This window comes from Schistocerca nitens, chromosome 4, assembly GCF_023898315.1.
Source record: "Schistocerca nitens isolate TAMUIC-IGC-003100 chromosome 4, iqSchNite1.1, whole genome shotgun sequence".
NCBI classification, from domain to species: domain Eukaryota; kingdom Metazoa; phylum Arthropoda; class Insecta; order Orthoptera; family Acrididae; genus Schistocerca; species Schistocerca nitens.
In genome coordinates, this window is record NC_064617.1 from 800,980,430 (window position 1) to 801,002,077 (window position 21,648).

General features: G+C 42.3%; 1 protein-coding gene across 1 annotated transcript in view; it reads left to right on the forward strand.

Moving 5' to 3' along the window:
• Positions 1–19,383, forward strand: part of LOC126252578 (sialin-like) — a 120,226-nt gene extending 100,843 nt beyond the window's left edge. Inside the window, exons 9-11 of the mRNA XM_049953479.1 lie at positions 5,837–6,078; positions 15,056–15,176; positions 17,827–19,383. Coding sequence (XP_049809436.1) covers positions 5,837–6,078; positions 15,056–15,176; positions 17,827–17,930 — 467 coding nt within the window. The 3' untranslated portion in view covers positions 17,931–19,383. The remainder of the gene's footprint in view (positions 1–5,836; positions 6,079–15,055; positions 15,177–17,826) is intronic.
• Positions 19,384–21,648: the final 2,265 nt, after the last annotated feature.

The following is a 21,648-nucleotide window of genomic DNA, read 5'->3' on the forward strand; positions in this document are numbered from 1 at the left end:
CACTGCGAAGTGTATAGCAGAGGTTATATCCCACTGTACCAGTTATTAGGGTGCCCCCTCCATTCACGTGTGTAGCGCGGGGAGGCTGACTGTTTAAACGCCTCTGAGTGAGCTGTAATTGATCTAATCTTGTCCTCGCGGTCTCTACGAGAGCGATACGATCTTGAGGTACCTTTGATATCTCTGGTACGCGACTCTCGGGATCCCTCCCAGCACCGCCACCCTCAGTAGCTTCCAATCTCTTGACACAAGTCAGGGCGATTTCCAGCTGCTTACGAACAGGCGCTAACTTATCCCGTGTTCTGGAACAGCAGTCATAGTGCAGCCAAATCGTGGCTGGTGCAATGTTTTACAGGGCGGTAAACAAATAACTCCAATATAAACTTATTGATTCCATTTTAATGAATGGATCTGATACGCTTCAAGTGTTACCAGTTGCCTTTAACAGCCAAAACTAGATACCTATTATGACAATTGAAAAACTTGGTGTAAAATTTATTGCCTGTGACGCGATATGATAGTTACTTACAATAACTGCAAAACACAAACGCATATTTTTTACGGAATCAATTATGCACAACACCCTTAACTTAAGAAAATTCTCAAAATATAAGTTTAGCCACGTGGATGTGCACTGAAATACACCAGACAATTAAGAAACGATTGTTTTTGAACGGGGTCATGTTACTAAAAGTTTCTAAAAGGAAGAAATTAAGTTTACAATCGACGATATAGTAAAATTCTTTCGAAAATACACGATATATTCTGATGTACATGAGTACTGACATAATCAGTAAAAGATTACGCGAACAAAAAAATATTAGAATCTCGTATTTCGAATCGGACCTATCTGGCAAACGCACGCTCACACACAGGAAAATTCGGAAGTCGGTTTGTATATGTACATAAACGCGTAAATTGCCAGCATCAGTTTATTACGCTCAAACTTACTAAAATTGTGGAGCACAAACAAAGCACAAGTTTTGCTTGGAACAGCTAACAAACATCATAAGTATGATCAGTTTTATGCACCACCAACATTACCATTATATCAATATAAATGAAATAATTTTAACCACAGTGTTAAATCATCTCAAAGTTCTTTAAAATCGTGTAATTCAGCGTAAGGTATATTTTGAAAGCACTACTGTTTTAAATACTTAAAACTTTTGTTACACATTGAGGTGTTTTTCTTATTGTGGTTTGATTTTAAATGATCGATATATTTCGACATGCCAAGTCTTTACTCGTCCCCTGTAATAACAGTTACCTTCTTCTCCGAATTTCCGGGTCGCCGTCTTGTTTTCTCTTGATGTTGTGATTCTGCTATGCAGTGCCACATGTTTGACCGATGACTTCTTTTCCTACTGCAGAGGGTCGAGGGTTATAAGAGAGCTTCTACATTTAAAAAACTCACTACGAAACCACAAAACACGGTTTGCGTAATTCTTCTATATTCGAATAAGTTGTCAATTCACAACAACTGAAAAATAATTAACACAGTTTTTCAGACAAGATATTCATAATGATGCTTCAGTGCTCGACCAAAACCATAAGTTCGTACTTAACATGAGATAGCATAGCATAGAGTCTACATAACAACATTCATTTTGGGATAGATAGATCAGCAATCAGTCGTGGAATTAAGTTGCTTTAATATGACATTTATAGTCACAACGCAGATCAGATTTCGACCTGTGTCAGGTCATTATCAATGTAGTGCGGAATTGTAGCAGTTGTTCGTGCTCAAGTGAATGCTTACACAGTATGTGACTTAACATCTGAGGTCATCAGACCCTTAGACGTAGAACTACTTAAACCTAACTAACCTAAGGACATGACACACATCCATGTCCGAGGCAGGATTCGAACCTGCGACCGTCGCAGCAGCGCGGTTCCGGACTGAAGCGCCTAGAACCACTCGGCCACAGCGGCCGGCTAAAAATCATCAGTTTGTTGCTGTACCAATCGTTCTGTCTACCTAATTCTTACCATTTGGTTGTGGTTGATGCAGTTCAAAAAATGGTTCAAATGGCTCTGAGCACTATGTGACAAAACTTCTGAGGTCATCAGTCCCATAGAACTTAGAACTACTTAAACCTAACTAACCTAAGGACATCACACACATCCATGCCCGAGGCAGGATTCGAAGCTGCGACAGTAGCGGTCGCGCGGTTCCAGACTTTAGCGCCTAGAACCGCTCGGCCACTCGGGCCGGCTGATGCAGTTCGTTCCACTGACAACATGTAATGGAGATTTTATGGGCTTGTCTCCTGAGTTTTTTCCCAGGGTTTGACCTTCTAAGACTTTTTTTTATGAAGTTGTTATGTCGAATTTGGTGTTCAATTAATTTTGCTGTTCGTATCTGTACCATGCTAATTGATTTCTTTTAGTATTTATTAATTGGATTTTCTTTCATTTGAGTATGTTTTTATTGGTCTCCACATTCAGGTTTCTACTACTTCTAATTTTTTCTTTGCCTCTGTCCCCAGAACCCATCCTTCACAACCACAGCTTAAAATGCTCCAAACCAATGTCTTGACGAATTTCTTTCTTGTTTCTGTATTATGTAGTTGTTTGTTAATAAATTACTCTTCTTTCTAAACTATTGTTTGGTCATTGTAATTTTTCTTTTAGTATTCATTATACGAGGGACTTTCAATGAGTAATACTCACACTTTTATCGGTAGATTTCGGTTCAAAGAAATCTGGAATTTGTTGTGGGACATCGTGGAATATTCTCGCTTAAGCCGGAATAGTCTCTTGAAGTTGCGATAGGTGGTGGCGCTATACGCAGCCTCTAAAATGGTGTCTGTAAAGGAGGTGCGATCCAAACAGAGAGCTGTCATTGAGTTTCTTTTGGCGGAAAACCAGAGCATCGCAGATATTGCTAGGCGCTCGCAGAATATCCAAGATCTGGCAGTGAACAAAAGCACGGTGAGTTGCTGGGCGAGGGTTCAGTCATCATTTCAGTAAGGCGTGTAAGTCTGTCCGGCATCCCGCGTGCCGGCCGGCCACACGCAACTGTGACTCCTTCAATATTGGAAAGTGCGGACACTCTCGTTCGAGGTGATAATGGATCACACACAAATACCTCACAGTACAACTGTCCTCACACAAGTCTTCGCGCCTGTGAGAAGCTCACGAAACATCATTGGACTGTTCTTCCTCATTCACTTACAGCCCGGATCTCGCACCTTCCGACTTCCATCTGTTTGGCCCAATGAAGGATGCAGTCCGCGGGAAGCAGTCCGGAGTGTGATGGGGAGGTTGCTGATGCAGCAAGACGCTGGCTCCGAGGTCCACCACTAGAGTGATACGATGCGGACATACAGGCGCTCTCAATATGCTGGCTTAAGGCCGTCTCATTAAAGGGAGATTATGTTGAAAGACACGATTTTGTAGCCAAATGAGTGGGGAATAGTGTGATGTATTGGAATCCTGAATAAAACCAACCTGCTTTCAGAAAAAAATGTGTAGCATTACTTAATGAATACCCCTCTTACTTCTGCTGTAATCTGTTATTGTACTTCAGAAGCAGCAAAATTCATTTATTCGCATTAGTATTGTATTTCCTATCTTAATGTTTTCCATTATTATAAAGAGAAAAGAGTAGTTACAAGAATGAGTTACTCCCGATGAGAACTTGAGGAGACTTAGGACAGTGTTGAATAGGTTGCTACAACGAACTGGTCACTTGTTCAAAATTTATTTATGTTATCGACGCTTTTTGGACGCAGGCCATCGTCAAAGAGTCAAAAAGGAAAGTCTTCATACAAGGTATGTAGTAACATGTGTCAGTCCTCAGCATCAGTACTAAACTGAGGACTGACGCACGTCACTCCATACCTAATATGATTTTTGTTTTTGACGTTCTGATGGTGGACTGCGCCCGGAGCGTGTCAATGCAACAAATAAATTTTGAACAGCAGAAGACCAGTTCATTCTAGCCACCTAGTCAGCAGGGGCAAAAGTATTCTCAAGTTTACGTCACGGTCCGACGCCTCTTGCGCGACGTTATGTTGCAGCTTAAGCTCCTGGTGGACACGATGGAGATTATCATCGAAAGCCCGTTTCTTTTCTCCTGGTTGACGCGTCAAGAACATCGCGAAGATTTTATGCAAAAGATACACTACTGGCCATTAAAATTGCTACACCACAAGAACGACGTGCCACAGACGCGAAATTTAACCGACAGGAAGAAGATGCTGTGATATGCAAATGATTAGCTTTTCAGAGCATTCACACAAGGTTGGCGCCGGTGGCGACACCTACAACATGCTGACATGCGGAAAGTTTCCAACCGATTTCTCATACACAAACATCAGTTGACTGGCGTGGCCTATCAGTTGACTGGCGTGGCCTGGTGAAACGTTGTTATGATGCCTCGTGTAAGGAGCAGATATGCGCACCATCACGTTTCCGACTTTGATAAAGGTCGGATTGTAGCCTATCGCGATTGCGGTTTATCCAATCGCGACATTGCTGCTCGCGTTGGTCGAGATCCAACGACTGTTAGCAGAATATGGAATCGGTGGGTTCAGGAGGGCAATACGGAACGCCGTGCTGGATTCCAACGGCCTCGTATCACTAGCAGTCGAGATGAAAGGCACCTTATCCGCATGTTTGTAACGGATCGTGCAGCCACGTCTCGATCCCTGAGTCAACAGATGGGGACGTTTGCAGGACAACAACCATCTGCACGAACAGTTCGACGAAGTTTGCAGCAGCATGGACTATCAGCTCGGAGACCATGGGTGCGGTTACCCTTGACGGTGCATCACAGATAGGAGCGCTTGCAGTGGTGTACTCAACGACGAACCTGGGTGCACGAATGTCAAAACGTCATTTTTTCGGATAAAACCAGGTTCTGTTTACAGCATCATGATGGCCGCATCCGTGTTTGGCGACATCGCGGTGAACGCACATTGAAAGCGTGTATTCGTCATCGCCATACTGGCGTATCACCCGGAGTGATGGTATGGGGTGCGATTGGTTACACGTCTCGGTCACCTCTTGTTCGCATTGACGGCACTTTGAAGAGTGGACGTTACATTTCAGACGTGTTACGACCCGTGGCTGTACCCTTCATTCGATCCCTGCGAAACCCTTCATTTCAGCAGGATAACGCACGACCGCATGTTGCAGGTCCTGTACGGGCCTTTCTGGATACAGAAAATGTTCGACTGCTGCCCTGGCCAGCACATTCTCCAGATGTCTCACTGGCCAATGGCTCAAATGGCTCTGAGCACTATGGGACTTCTGTGGTCATCAGTCCCCTAGAACTTAGAACTACTTAAACCTAATTAACCTAAGGACATCACACACATCCATGCCCGAGGCAGGATTCGAACCTGCGACCGTAGCAGTCTCGCGGTTCCGGACTGCGCGCCTAGAACCACTAGACCACCGCGGCCGGCTCAATGGCCAATGGTCAATGGTGGCCGAACAACTGGTTCGTCACAATACCCCAGTCACTACACCTGATGAACTGTGGTATCGTGTTGAAGCTGCTTGGGCAGCTGTAGCTGTACACGCCATCCAAGCTCTGTTTGACCCAATGCCCAAGCGTATCAAGGTCGTTATTACGGCCAGAGGTGGTTGTTCTGGGTACTAATTTCTCAGGATCTGTGCACCTAAATTGCGTGAAAATATAATCACATGTCAGTTCTAGTATAATATACTTGTACAATGAATACCCGTTTATCATCTGCATTTCTTCTTGGTGTAGCAATTTTAATGGCCAGTAGTGTATAATCTGACTGTCCGTACTAGTGTTAGCTGGTCATTAGGAGATTAGGCATGTACATTGTGGCAACCTTGGCCCCACTTGCAGGTACCCTGGTGCCCGCCGCGACGCTGCTGGTGGTGACTTTGGTGGGCTGCAACACCAGTGTGCTGGTGGCCATGCTGGCGATCAGCGGCTTCTGCATCTCCACCTACTGCGCCGCGCCCTACATGAACATGCAGGCCATCGCGCCCAACTACTCGGGCACCATCGCCGGCATCGTCAACAGCATCGCTAACCTGACGGGCATCGCCGTCCCTTACGTAGTCGGTGCCTTCACCAACGCCAATGTACGTAATTACGCTCTGCTGTCAGTTAGCGACCTCAGCCACGACAGTACATCCTTGTTATTTGGTTTACACATTCGCCTTTATTTAACACCAGCCGCGAGACACCTAATCAAATACTTTACAGGGAGTCAAACTCTGCTTGTGGACGTCAAGGGTTTCACTTTTTCTATTGCAGTTTCTGCGTTTACATCATTATTAAACAGAAACACGTGTGTTGTCCATGAATTAAAAACCGCCTGTCATTTGCGGTGGAATGCACCAATTTTTCATTAGTTGGCAACACTAGCTTGAAGTATGGGGATCCCCCACCATAACGGGCTGTCTCGCGGCTCGGTGCTTTGTTGTCTGACTGTGATTGCTGCTAGAGGTGGTAAGGCGAGGACCCAAAACATGGTAAATTTTTTTCAATAAAATTCTGTGTTTCTTCCTGATTCTAAAAATATAAACATTATGTGTAGTACCTCATCACTTTCGTATTAAACGCCTTTCTAAAACAGTTACGGCGTGTGAATGCCTAACTGTCACAATAGTGTCAAAGGCAAAAACCTTGCCTACGGTGTCTCGTTACTTAACGTCCCGTCGACAATGAGGTCATTAGAGACGGAGCACAACCTCGGATTTGGGAAGGATGGAGAAGGAAATTGGCTGTGCCCTTTCGAAGGAACCATCCCGGCGTTTTCCTTAAACAATCTAGGAAAATCACGGAAAACCTAAATCAGGATGGCCGGACGCGGGTTTGAACAGTCGTCCTCCCGAATTCGAGTCTAGTGTGCTAACCACTGAGCTACACCGCTCGGTCCTTGCAGAACATAACGACAGTACTATTAGCAGGGATTTATTGCAATCCATCTTTCTGTCGATGCAAGTGATTACTTGAGTTTACTTACGTTTTTTGCGTGCGCTCCTGTTGTAAACTTGTAGTTGTGACTGCATATTTCAACCATTTTTCTTCGTAAAATGTCAAAAACGAAGAAGTTTAATTACAGTCGTAAATTTTATGATAATCAATTCAAGCGTGTTGTTAGAAACCGTGAAAATATAGAAACTGTTAAGCCACAGCGAAATAATGTTAGGCTTGAAAGTTCGCCAGGCAGTGCTTCAAAACAAAAGATGAAATATCTTATCGAAAATGAACAATATGTTGGTATTGTAAAGTGTGAAAATAACGGTTACGTTTTAATTAGTAAGAGCAACATTTGAAACTTACTTTTGCCTGTTGCTGAATGTAAATACTGTAGTAATCAAGAATCCCTTACGTTTCGTGATGACGTAATTATGAGAAGAGGCCTATCCAGCAAAATTGTATTGGAATGTCAAGTGCGTAAAGTACCGAAAAGTATAACGATATATTCTGTAAAATGCAAAAAATATAGTGAAGTGAATATTAGCCTTGTTTATGTCATGAGGTGTACTGGTGAGGGAAGAAAAGCAACCCAGATTTTGTGTGTGGAGTGTGCTCAGAAAGTTTTGGGCCGTTTTGAAAGGGAAAGAGACGAGTGTTTCGACTCGGTCGTTACAGGTGACGATGACGAAAAAGGAGCGCTCCATCATACGCCTGAGTCCAAAAGGCATTCAATACATGGCGACACACCAGTTCACCTCCCGTTTGAAAATTTCTTGAGGTTATCGCTGGCAAAAAAGTTATATTCAGCGTCTTTTGGATCGAAAAGAAGTTGTTCTCCCGTTGATGTGAATTGGTAAAAAACTTCTATGAGTGATACAAAACAAGAGAAGTCTATGGAGAAGTGTCAAGTTGGTTGCGGGCAGGACCGGGGAACGTTTTTGACAAAGGGATCGAGAACCTCGTTCCCCGATTGAAAAGTGAGTCGAACTTGCCGGGATTATGTAGAAAAATAGTGTAGCCATATACGAGCAATGCCACGCACAAATTTTGTACGAATAAAATGTTACCGATTTTTAAATAGAGAATGGTCTTTAATTTGTGGACAACCATTGTAATTGATGCCATGTCAACCTCTTGAGATAAACACGAATGAAGTAATTATGACAGCCAACGACCTTGCCGCGGTGGATACACGGGATCGCGTCAGATCAACGAAGTCAGGCACTTGGATGGGAGACCGTCACGTTTGTGCCGTGCTGTGTTGGTAAGCGGGGATGGGCCCAGCTCTGGTGAGGCCTACTGAGGAGCTACCTGACCGAGTAGTAGCAGCTTCAGGTAACGGACGCTGATAACGGCTATATCAGCAAGTCGTCTCACTTTCGGAGTTGATGAAGGCGTATTAGGAAAAATGGAAAAATAGTTAGTACGACTATTTCAGTAAGTTTCTGAGTCAAATCTTGCCAACACTTCAATCTCCCCCTTATCCACACCCCAGCCTAATTTAAAGCACGGCTTTATACATTTACAAACGATGCAATTTCGAGGTTAATGCACTCTGGAGTAAAGAAAAATCGTAACTTTCAGTTCTCTCTACTGGAGATGAATGTTATCGTTTCGAACGTCACGTTCACCTCGCGTGTTGTGAACCAACGATCGCGACTGCTTTTTTCGTCTTCGATACAGTTTGTAGCGTCAAACTGACGTCACGTTTGCGGGAAGTCTCGTGTACTGTATAGGTTACCCCTACTGCTGCGTCACGAAACGAGACGCCACCAGGGACTGGCAGCATTCGCAGGCGAAGCTGACCGACTACTGTCTCTAACCAGACTGTGGCAGGAGCGCCACAGTACTCTCTCACCAAGGGGCGTTGGTGCCCATTCTCGGTGTGGTATGCCTTCGTAGACACGCATTTGTTAGTACCACGTTGTGGGAACAACTGCTAGAAAAAATGTCCGTACTGGCTGTCAGGTGTCATGTTAGTCAGCGCTATCTAATAGACGACCAGTATATATCACAGGTGTTCAGTTGTTTGCAGTATATATCACAGGTGTTCAGTTGTTTGCTCTTCCTCTGTTTATCAATTATCTACATCTACATATATACTCCGCTAGCCACCAAGCGGTGTGTGGCGGAGGGCACAATTCGCAACAAAGTCATATTCCCCCCGCCCCCCTGTTCCACTCGAGAATCGCGCGAGGAAAAAACGACTGTCTGAACGCCTCAGTACAAGCTCTTATTTCCCTTATCTTTGAATGGTGATCATTGCGCGATTTGAAAGTTGGTGGTAATAATATATGCTCTACATCCTCGGTGAGGATCGGATTTCGGAATTTAGTGAGCAGTCCCTTCTGCTTGGAGCACTGTCTATCTGCAAGTGTGTCCCACTTCAAACTTTCTATGAGATTTGTAACGCTCTCGCGATGGCTAAATGTACCAGTCACGAATCTTGCCGCTCTTCTTTGGACCTTCTCAATCTCTTGAATCAGACCCAACTGGTAAGCATCCCATACAGACGAACGCCCGCATCTCGTGGTCGTGCGGTAGCGTTCTCGCTTCCCACGCCCGGGTTCCCGGGTTCGATTCCCGGCGGGGTCAGGGATTTTCTCTGCCTCGTGATGGCTGGGTGTTGTGTGATGTTCTTAGGTTAGTTAGGTTTAAGTATTTCTGAGTTCTAGGGGACTGATGACCATAGATGTTAAGTCCCATAGTGCTCAGAGCCATTTGAACCATACAGACGAACAATACTCCAAGACTGGACGAACTAACGTATTGTAAGCTATTTCCTTTGTTGAAGGACTGCATCGCTTCAGGATTCTACTAATAAACCGCAATCTAGAGTTCGCCTTACCCGTTACTTGTGTAATCTGATCATTCCATTTGAGATCATTTCGAATAGTCACACCCAGATACTTGACGGATGTTACCGCTTCCAAAGACTGGGCATTTATTTTGTACTCGTACATTAATGGGGATTTTCGCCTTGTTATACGCAGTAGATTAAACTTAATAATATTGAGAGATAACTGCCAGTCATTACACCACGCATTTATTTTCTGCATATCCTCATTGATTTGTTCACAACTTTCGTATGATACTAATTTCCTGTAGACTACAGCATCATCGGCAAACAGTCTAAGGCCGCTGTCAATACCATCAACCAGATCGTTTATGTAAATCGTAAAAAGCAGAGGACCTATTACGCTGCCCTGGGGAACACCTGAAGTTACGCTTGTTTTATAACGTAATAGCTTTGCCGGAACACAGTCGCATAGCTCCTACGTTACCGATACTTCTGTTACGGAACTCTGGTCTGTGTGCACGCCTCCACTAAGATTTTTAAAACATATTCTACATCACAGAAGACACGAAGCCACTCAGACACTGATCGCTACAGATGATGGCACATAAACATGTATAACCAAAATTTCGAATATGACTGTTCGCATGGTTCGCGCAGTCGCTTACTTCACATGCTGATTTTTCAGAAAGATGAACACGATGCAGTTGATATTACTGTGACGATATAGCGAGCGGTATTTTTGAAACCGATTCATAGTCTTTAAACAGTAAACGCGATCGATTATACCACGGAACTAAATCGAACAGCGGAAGAGTCGAACTCGGATATTCACTGCGTCCTTCATTACACGGTCCACACAGACTGTGCGGCGGCGTCTGGAGCAACCGGTGTCGCGGCTTCCCTCGATGCGGCTGCGGAGAGTGGTGCGCCGGTATCCGAGTTTAGAGGCACTGAGGGGAATAAACGTTGCCAGACTGCTTTTGTCATCGTTACATCGGCCCAGCACCTGGCATGATGGTATTGTGTGCCATAGGGAACATAACACGATCACTTCTGGCTGACTTAGCCACTAATTACGACAGCAGCTGTTATACTTCTTACGTGTAAGGCTGTGGGGGGGGGGGGGGAGGGGGGAGGGGGGGAGGGGGGTGGCCGGAAGGTTCTGGTTGTTTGGGGGAGGAGACCAAACAGCGAGGTCATCGATCTCATCATCGGATTAGGGAAGGATGGGGAAGGAAGTCGGCCGTGCCCTTTCAAAGGAACCATCCCAGTATTTGCCTGGAGCGATTTAGGGAAATCACGGAAAATCTAAGTCAGAATGGCCGGAAGCGGAAGCCGTTGGCTGCGCCCTATCATCTAGGTCTGGTTCAAACTGGTTCAAATGGCTCTGAGCACTATGGGACTTAACATCTGACGTCATCAGTCCCCTAGAACTTAGAATTACTTAAACCTAACTAGCCTAAGGACATCACACACATCCATGCCCGAGGCAGGATTCGAACCTGCGACCGTAGCGGTCGCGCGGTTCCAGACTGTAGCGCCTAGAACCGCTCGGCCACCCCGGCCGGCGAGTACCACTATTAGTCGTTTCCTTTCCCGTTCCACTCGCAGATAGAGTGAGAGTAAAACGACTGTCTAGATGCCTTCGTATGACCCCTAAATTCTCGTATCTTATCTTCCTGGTGCTTATGCGAAATGTACGTTGGTGGCACTAGAATCGTTCTGCAGTCACCTGTCAATGCCGGTTTTCTAAATTTTTCCAATAGTGCACCTCTGAAAGAACTTCCCACCAGGAGTTCCCATTTGAGTTCCTGAAGCATCGCCATAAAACTTGCAAGTTGTTCGAACATGCCGCTGAACAATCTAGCAGACCGCCTATGAATTGCTTCGATGTCTTCCTTTAATTCGACCTGATGCGGATACCAGACACAAAAACAATACTCATCAACAGGTCACACTAGTGCCCAATATGCCCTCTCCTTTACAGATGAACCATACTTTCCTAAAATTGTCCTAATAAACCGAAGTCGACCATTCGCCTTCCCTACTACAATCCTTACAAGCTCATTTCATTCCCTATCGCTTTTTTACGCCTAGCCATTTAATCGACGTGTCTGTGTCAGTCAGCACAGTACTAATGCCCAAACATTATGAGTTCGTTTTTCCATCTCATCTGCATTAAGTTACACTCATCTACATTTAGAGCTAACTGCCAGTCATCATACCAACTAGAAATTTCCTCTAAGTCATCTTGTATCCTCCTAGAGTCATTCAACACCAACTCCTTCCCGTACACCATAGTATCATTAGCAAACATGCACAGACTGCTGCTTCCCCTGTGCGCCAGGTCGTTTACGTATATAGAAAACAGCGGTCGAATCACACTTCCCTGGGCTACTCCTGACGATACCCTTTCTCTGGTGAACACTCGCCGTCGAGGATAACATACTGGGTTCTGTTACTTGAGAAGTCTTTTGGCTACTCACCTGTCTGGGAACTTATTCTGTATGCTTCGTCCTTCGTTAACAGTCACCGAGCGAGGTGGCGCAGTGGTTACCACACTGGACTCGCATTCGGAAGGACGACGGTTCAATCCCGCGTCCGGCCATCCTGATTTAGGTTTTCCGTGATTTTCCTAAATCGCTCCAGCAAATGCCGGGATGGTTCCTTTGAAAGGGCACGGCCGACTTCCTTTCCCATCCTTCCGTAACCCTATGAGACCGATAACGTCGCTGTTTGGTCTCTTCCCCCAAACAACCAACCAACCAACCGTTAACAGTCAGCAGTGTGGCAGCGTGGCAAACGCTTTACAGAAATCTAGGAATTTGGAATCCGCCTGTTACTCTTCGTCAATAGTCCGCAGGATAACACTCAGAAGGTATTCGGCTGTTGTCCTGGCCAGCAAGTTTTCCAGATTCCTCATCCACTGAAAGCACCTAGAATAAGTTACTACCCAGCAGCGGAGTGTGCGCTGATCTGAAACTTCCAGGCAGATTGAAACTGCGTGCGAAACCATGACTCGAACCTGGGACCTTTGCCTTTGCCGCACACTTTGCTGCAGAGTGAAAATTCATTCTGGAAGCAGTCCCTCAGGCTGTGGCTTAGCCATGCCTCCAAAATATCTTTTCTTCCACGAATACTAGTCCAGCGAGACATAGAGCTTCTTTGAAGTTTGGAACGTGGGAGCTGATGTCCTACAGGAAGTAAAGCTTTGGGTGTGGGGGAAGGTGGGTTTGGAAGTCGTGCCTGAATAGCTCATTCGGAAGAGCACTTGCTCGCGAAAGGCGAAGGTTCCAGGTTCGAGTGCAGGTCCAGCATACGGTTTTAAGCTGCCAGAAAGATCTGGTCATCTGCAACCGCGGTATTGATACGTCACAACTCTGCTCTCAGAAATGCTGTCATGCTGTCCAAGATGGAAGCAGTGAAGGGAAGTAGGAGTTCCATAGTGAAAAATACAGAAATTGGTGTTCACGTGTTGAGGATAAGTATAAAAATGCGAGTGAAGCGCGATATATGAATACTTATGGATCTCATTGGGGATACGCACTTCTGTCGTGTGTTACAAATCCCTGCAAAAACATTTCTTCAGTATTTCTCACGACATAGAACATTTGATGGAGTACAAATGTGAAAGTCTGAGCAAGCTAACTAGCAACAATGTAACAAGGGAAGGTACTTCATGGTGCATTCACGGCATGTGTCTGCTATAACGGCAAATACTCGCAATTTGTACAGTAACTCGGTTTTATCTGAACACTACAATAAGCGCCATGCACACAGAACGGGCCCCAATGGAGGACCGTATCCACAGAACTTAACAACTTCAAAATTTGCAATAATGAGCTATAGATGTATTCATGTACTTCTAAATGGGACGAATTCATTCTAGTATATGCGTTTTATAAAAACTTACTATTTGCCTCTTTAATGTTGTATACAAACCGTGAAGTGCTTCGAGTGTTTCGAAAGTCAACATCTACAAAAACGAGTTTACCAAATGTGAACATCTAAGGCGTATGGTAGACATTAGTTTTCGACAAAGTAGATCACTACTTCCCGATCAAGGGTCACAGATACGTGCCCGCTGTAAGGATATTTTACGCCATTAAAAAGGAACTGAGACAATTTGAAACCATAACCTTAGCATCACACTATCATGATGTTCTGAGCAACCATGGTATCTGTATGGTTCTGGGCGGTGACTGCCATACTGTATGTACGATTTCTAGAGCACTGCGAACGGATTAACAAAAGAGAAGCTACCATTCTAAATGTCTGATGCTAGAGTTCTTATTCATAAAAAAAACCACGAGAGTGCCTCCTGCAAAGCCGAAACAACACATTTTTCCTCTCCGATCACTGTTGAAGTGAATAAAACTAACATAGATGGTTTCAAGGACATTGGTCAATAAGCTGTAATAAAACCTAGAAATTATGTCGATGCCAAAAGAACTGACGATGTGAAGAAATTAAAGAGATTTTTTCATACAAGAAGAAGCCAGAGAGTTCTATGAGAAGACCCTAGTGTGTTGCGGTGAACATGAAAATGAATGTAATGAAGTACAGTACTATACTGATCCAGTTTATTAAATTATTATTTGTTCAATAGGTTAAAAAACTAGAACATTACTGCTATAAAGTAATTAATCTGTAGACGTTCTGTTCTGGGAAAAATTCATGATTTTTACAATCTTTTATTTACAACTGAAAGCTCATAGAAATGTATTTTTTTAAATCTTATGGCACTTAACTGCTAAGGTCACCAGTCCCTAAGCTTACACACTAATTAATCTAAATTATCCTAAGGACAAACACACACCCATGCCCGAGGGAGGACTCGAACCTCCACCGGGACCAGCCGCACAGTCCATGACTGCAGCGCCCTAGACCGCGCGGCAAAATGTACTTTCATTTTTGTATTATGTATCTAGAATTTATTTCTGTAATATAATTGTGTAAGACATTAGAAAAATATTCTGTTCAAGTAATTTAGTAACACGCGTTTCCTGAAAATTTTGTTATTTGTAAATGTTGACTTTTGTGAAATGGTCTTCAGTTATGGAGAGCCTTGTCATGTGGCTTGTACAAGGAGAAACTTCGGCTCTTTCGACTAAACCATCCTGGCTCTAAATGTTGTCACCAAAATATGCCATCTGACAATGAATTTAGACACTATGCACTTCAAAAGGAATGACAAATCATGACTTACATGTCTAATGTTCGACCCTGGCTATGAGCAAGAAGTTTCATTTCGCCTTTGTATATGATAATACTCTTTTAGAGACGTGCAGTTTTATCCAGGTTACTGTCTGACATTTTTGTCGTGTTCACAGCAATCACGCTCAGCCTGGAACTCCGTCTTCTACCTGTCAGCGGGGCTGGCTGTCGTCGGATACCTCATCTACGCCGTCTTCACGACTGACGAGGTGCAGGCTTGGAACGAGCCTGCCTCAGGTTGGTCTACTGTCCAACGTCACTTGTGAAAATCCGAAGATTGTAAACAAACCGTTACTTTTGCACCACTCACCACAAAAATCTTACCACTGACATCACTCTGACACGTCTCATAATAAAGTTCACTTTAATCGATAGGCTACATCCCCAACAACCAAAAAGATTTCTCTGCAACTATATCTAAACATCTGACAGTCTCTCAGCAACTATATCTATACATCTGACAGTCTCTCAACAAATACAAGTAATTAATATATATGTGTCTATTGTTACTTTCAATTATTTATATGAATCTGAAATGAACAGAAGAGGAGAAAAATAGTAGGGCCAGAGACCAAAATATGCAAAACATTATAGAGAATGTCACATGGAGGGGAAAAGATTTGCACAACGTAACAAACGATGGAGGACAACATTCGACCAGCCGAAAGACTGGTTACCTAGCAACAGAAAAAAAAGTTTCGAAAAACAATGAAATACTTCCTGCATGATGTCAACATAGGCGTGACACAACAAAATGTATAAAAACGAGTTTGAAATTAAAGTATTCATATTGTGAGATTTTGTGGGTACGATCAGCTATCATATGATAGCGACAAACATTCTGTTTAATGGTTTATCTAGCTAGTTCCATGAAAGAACAGCATTTAATCCCAAGTCATTGAACATTATATATAAATACGGGGTGAGCCACAAACTATTGCCACCTACAATAACTCCGAAAGTATGATATTAACTGAAAAGTTTGTGGGACAAATGTTGCATGGAACAACGGGGTCCATAATATGAGGTTGGTTTTTTGTTGCTAGATGAGGTCACGGCAGAGATATGAAGGTAAACTTTGTTTTTAAAATGGGATATTATAGTCTGATACTTCTTTCTGATAGCGGCTATCGAGACGTATCCAATGATGTGTAACAGTAAGGTCTTTGAAGGTCAACGAAGGTCAAAAAGCTGGCATGAACGTCCATTTACAGAAGGCGTTCGAAGTGATGACCATTGATATAAGTGGAGTGCTGCAATCTTCTCATCATGGATTGAGTGATATTCCTTATCACTTCTGCACTTATCGAAGCACATGCACTGACAATTCTTTCTCGTACATCGTGCAAATAGTAAATATGCGCCAAATACAGCGTATCCATCTAATGTGCCATTGACATGTAAACACCATTCGACGGTTTCGCAGTACAATACTAATAGGAACGGTAAGACTAGTATTGTTGAATCAAGTGAATGTGAATGATGTATTCCTTCGAAGAACGAGGCGATATGCTTCTCATTTACGGAGAATGCCAACGAAATTCAGTGAGAGCTAGAGACTTATACCCTGAAAGATATCCTCAACGTGCTCACCATACACCTTTTACATTTAAATATGTGTATGATAAACTGAGAACAACTGGATCTTTAACGCATCGGAAACATATCCGGCAAAGGAAAGTTACTAACGAGGAAACGGAAATTGGTACTCTTGCCACTGTGGTTCGAGATCCTTGTGTTAGTTCGCGTCAAATCGTAAGGGAATCTGGCATGAGCCAGAGCAGTGTTGTTCGTGTTCTGCATTGCCATAAATATCATCCTTACCATGTCAGTCTCCACCAAGAATTAACTGGTACGGATTGTATGCTTCTTATTGAATTCTGCCGATGGGATCAACTTCAGATTCAGAGGAATGACACATTTATTAATTTGATTTTATTTACTGACGAGGCTACATTCACGAACCATGGAAAAGTTAATTTGCATAACATGCATTATTGGGCAACTGAAAATCCATGTTTTCTGCGGCAAGTTGCACATCAATAACCGTGGTCGGTGAAAGTATGGCGTGGGATTCTGGAGGACAGAATTACAGGCCCTATCTCATCGAAGGAAATCTTAATGACAGGAAGTACACCACATTCCTGCAAGAAACATTAGGTCTGTTATTGGAAGAAATACCTTTAGGAACAAGGAACAGAATGTGGTATCAACAAGATCGGTGTCAGGCACATTTTTCGCTGATGACTAGAAATGAGTTGCACAGACAATTCCAAAATCGTTGGATTGGACGCGTAGGAGATTTGTCGTGGCCGGCTCGTTCACCAGACTTGACGCCTCTGGATTTTTTTCTCGTGGGGATTCGTAAAAGACATTGTTTTTAAAGACGTTCCAACTACACCTGAAGATATGCGAGAGATAAATGTCAGAGCATGTTTTCCAATAAGTGCCGATGTGATAAACAATACCACTCAATCCATGATAGGAAGATAGCAGCACTGCATTGATACCAATGGTCATCACTTCGAAAACGTTCTGTAAATGAACGTGCATGCTACCTTTGTGACCTTCGTGACCTTCAAAGACCTTACTGTTACACATCATTGGATTCGTCTCGATAGCCGCTATCAGAGAGTAAGTACCAAACTATAGCACCCCGTCTTTTTTTTTTTTTTAAAAAAAAAAGATTGACCTTCATATCTCTGAAGCGATCCCACGTAGCAAGAAAAAACCAACGTCATATGAAGGCCCCCCTTGTCCCATGCAACTTCAGTTCCACAAGCTTTTCAGCTCCTATTATGCTTTCAGAGTTATTCTTGGTGGCAATAGTTAGGGATTCACCTAGAGGAAATGTCAGCAATTGACGTTCTTTCTTTTTCTGTTTCAGATATTGAAACCAAAGTACATCATGAGAGAGGTGTCGACAACGTCGCTTTTGACAACGACAACGACGGCATTCAGTCTGGTGGGCAGAGGTCTCTAGATCCGTAGCACGTAGTCTTTATAGCTAGCGTCTGCTCAGTTTGTTACTTAGACGCTTTTGTATGACATACAGAATGGTGTATATGGTCACGACCAATACACAGATTTGCAAGCCTTGCACACACTAAGATTAGACGATAACATATTTCCTGGTCATTCAATCGTCTGAAACGCTTGGTAAATTGTGTTGTCTGTTGTGAAACAAAGGCCTTCTGCACATCCATGACCTGCACCGAAAGAACCCATTAATTTGCACACTATACTTTATTAAGTATCTTCTGACCGTATTTCATTAGTCACACCCAGCCCAAAATGTGTGTATCATCACAGTCCTTCAACGTCACATCCAGTATTTCCATTAACAACCACACTGGCAAACTTTTGCTGGCAGTACGTAAATAAAATTTTATAATAGACGTGATTCTTTCTTATTTAGAACGAATGCCTTCAGTACTGGCGTGACTCAGACAACAATATTAACGATTTTGGAGCTCTGCGCTCAGTATGATTACCACAATTCTAAGGACCATTATCGATAGACATTTCATTACAAATATTGCAAGTGTTTTTGTCACCATCGTTTCATGAACACACTTATCATGCACTGTCACACTAGTGTCATCGGTGTCGTCAGTTGATATACTGACATTCAAAATAACTCAGATTACACCCTCGACGTTCCAGTCATCGCTTTTCCAAGGCTAGCGGAACTTGAATCAATGGCACAACTGCTATCGTCAGTTAGTCAGAACAACCAGCTTTGAAAGAGGTGATTTCGAGAAACGCAGTTACGGCTGTCGGATGAAGCTGTTTACCATCAGTTACAGTGGCATCAGCTACGACCACCTTTGAAACTATCTACCACTAACATACCGACTTTATCGTAGCTGAAGAGCAAGAGTTGTCATCTGCAATACAGTAGTTTACACAGTTTCCATTGACTTTATCATGAGCGATATGGTCACATTGTGGAACACTGCACTTTCTGTCCTCTGCAAATAAAATGCATACCGTACATATTTGTGCTGATGTGTCCCACTGTCGAAAAACGAAAAAATCTTTTTGAAAAGCATAAACCTGAGCATAGTCGCTCACTCCCATATAAATCTCTATCTTCGCTAGTACAAGCAGTGTCTTCCGAAAATGTTAATGTGAATGCAATTAGATGCTCATAAGACTGTAACGATATTATCTAATACTTAATGTAATTGTGAAGAAAATGCACGAATTTCACTACGGTTATGGGATACAAGCAATCGACGATGAATAGAACTTTCTTAATCAATATAGTCTCTTCCACAAAGCAATGAAAAAGGAAATACTGACGCTCTATTTCCCTTTCTTTACCTATTTCGTATTCTTGTACGAAATTTGGATTGACATTCTTATCGTTCTTTGCAAAACAAGAAGTTTTCGATTGAGTCATCCCTACCAACTCAATAAAGCTCCACACTTTCAAAAATGTTTATGCAGACTATCATCTATTGGTGATTTTCTATTTGTATTCAAAATTGTTAACTTGTATCTATCGATTTCACTGTGAATTCAGTAATAATATCAAAATGTGTTTTAATGTTGTAACAATGGTAACAGTATGACGAAATATTAAATTTCAGAAACACTGTTATTTAAATAATATTTCCCGATATTGTCTTGGATTTCACGAAATTTGTGAAAATATAGTCCATTCTCTAAAATGAATAAAATTTTTTATCACTGTTTAGAGTTAGAAAGCTATAAACGTGGTGATATATATTTTATAAATGAAATTCTTGTGAAAATCTTGTATTATTTCATTGTTATTTTGTAACTGTTTGTCCTTGAACTTTATAGATTTCGTATGGATAATATGTCAGAATTTTATAACTTTAAAATAAAAGAATTCCAAACACAGTTGATAGAATCCTCTATGTTTGTACCAGTTTATGTGAGCTCATAGCGTATACATGCAATAATGATACCCAAATGGGCTGTCATAGTGGGATCGATTTGCAAACAATAAACTCACATTTATTTACTTTTTCATTCTTTTAACCATTATTTTAATTACTGTATTGAATCGAAACGTAATAAGCGTTTAAAGATTTCCATATGAAAAGCTTATCTGGCCTTGATATTCTCTCGCATGTCCCTTGCGAATGTAACGTACCATAATTTGAGTAAAGTGAATATCACCAACATAATTTATTGCACCACACGATAAAATTCACTATTTTTCTTAGAGACACGTTTATCTTTCTTTCAAGGAGGTGATTATTGCCTTTGTCGTTCCTATTCATTAAGTTAAAAAGAACACAGTATGCTGCTATTTTTCGTAGGTGAAAACAGAAAGTCACCTTAACATCTGACGATCTGAGTGATTAAACAATGCAAAGGATAAATGAGAAATTTTAGTCTTAGTTAAAAATATGCAGATTTAAATGCTGACCAGATACAAAAAGTTATGTTTAAGAACGAAATTGGATTTGTAATGGATCTCCACTCATTGCTACCATTTCTTTCTAAAATGGGCACCTTATTGCTTCCTGCCCTGTTCCAGCTATCAGCTATCTATCATACCTGCAGGTGTTGCTAATCTTTGTCTCTCGCTTAGTCACTACAATTTTAATGAAATTATTAACAGAAATTAGGCACAATTGAGAAGACTACAAAGCTACGTAAATAAAGTCATACGTGGATTCAAATAAACATATTATTGAATAAACCCCTCAATTACAGATATTAGGAACTTGCTACTCAGGTAATGCGACAGCACTGAAATGAGTGGCAAATCGTGCTAAAACTGTTCTATCTTGGTTGTTATATGAGGATGTTGGACCTGCAGTCACTTCCAGAAGAAAGAGAAACTCACACACAATAATAAATAAAAATTTTCTATCGAATGATGATACGACATCAGAACATTTAGCGTTACCTCAACGGCAGCTGAGGTCGTACTGCCGTGTTACGTCTCCGTTTCTCAAAAATTAATAGCTGAATCCCAGGCGCTGTAGTTCAGATAAATTACATTATTCCAGCATGTCTCGGGTGAAACAGCTCTATAAGATCCCCAAAATAAAAATCAAATGGAAAAGTTAATTTACCAGTATAAAAGTCATAACCGGGGCACAAGAATTCACATTTGACTGCTTTCTGCACGCCGTTCCGGGCGCCGACAACTACCAAGGACTACTAAATGACAAAACAAAGAATAAATAAAGACCCCAGCTTCACTCAGCAATTATAAAAAAACTGTATACTCTGCAACTGACTGAAAATAAGTAACTGCTCTGTCAGATATATTCACTCAGTAAAGCAAACTATCATCACTGAACTGAAGATCTCCATATGCGGGTACAGTTATAAAATTTCCTTCTTTCTTTGCGACAACAGTGGGTTGTGGATTCCGTGCCTTTTGGTGTATTTTTCTGCGCCTCCACCGCCTAAACATCAGTTTTCCGTATACTGTATCCACAGAACACAAAGAAGGAAGCAGGACCGTGTTACTGTATGCGAAAACAGAGAACGACAGTAGCGCTCCGAGTGGCTTTGCAGTTAACTTTGAGCAAGAGAAAATCCGACATATGCGATTTGGATGATAATGTTTTTCAGTTATCCTTTATGGTTGGTTCTCGTTGTCTGTCGGTAATGTGTGTGCGTGGAACCGTTTTTCTCACTTTACAAAGTAATATTTTCACGAAATATCAATCAAGAACTAAGATTAAGTTCTTGTAGCCCACACTCATGT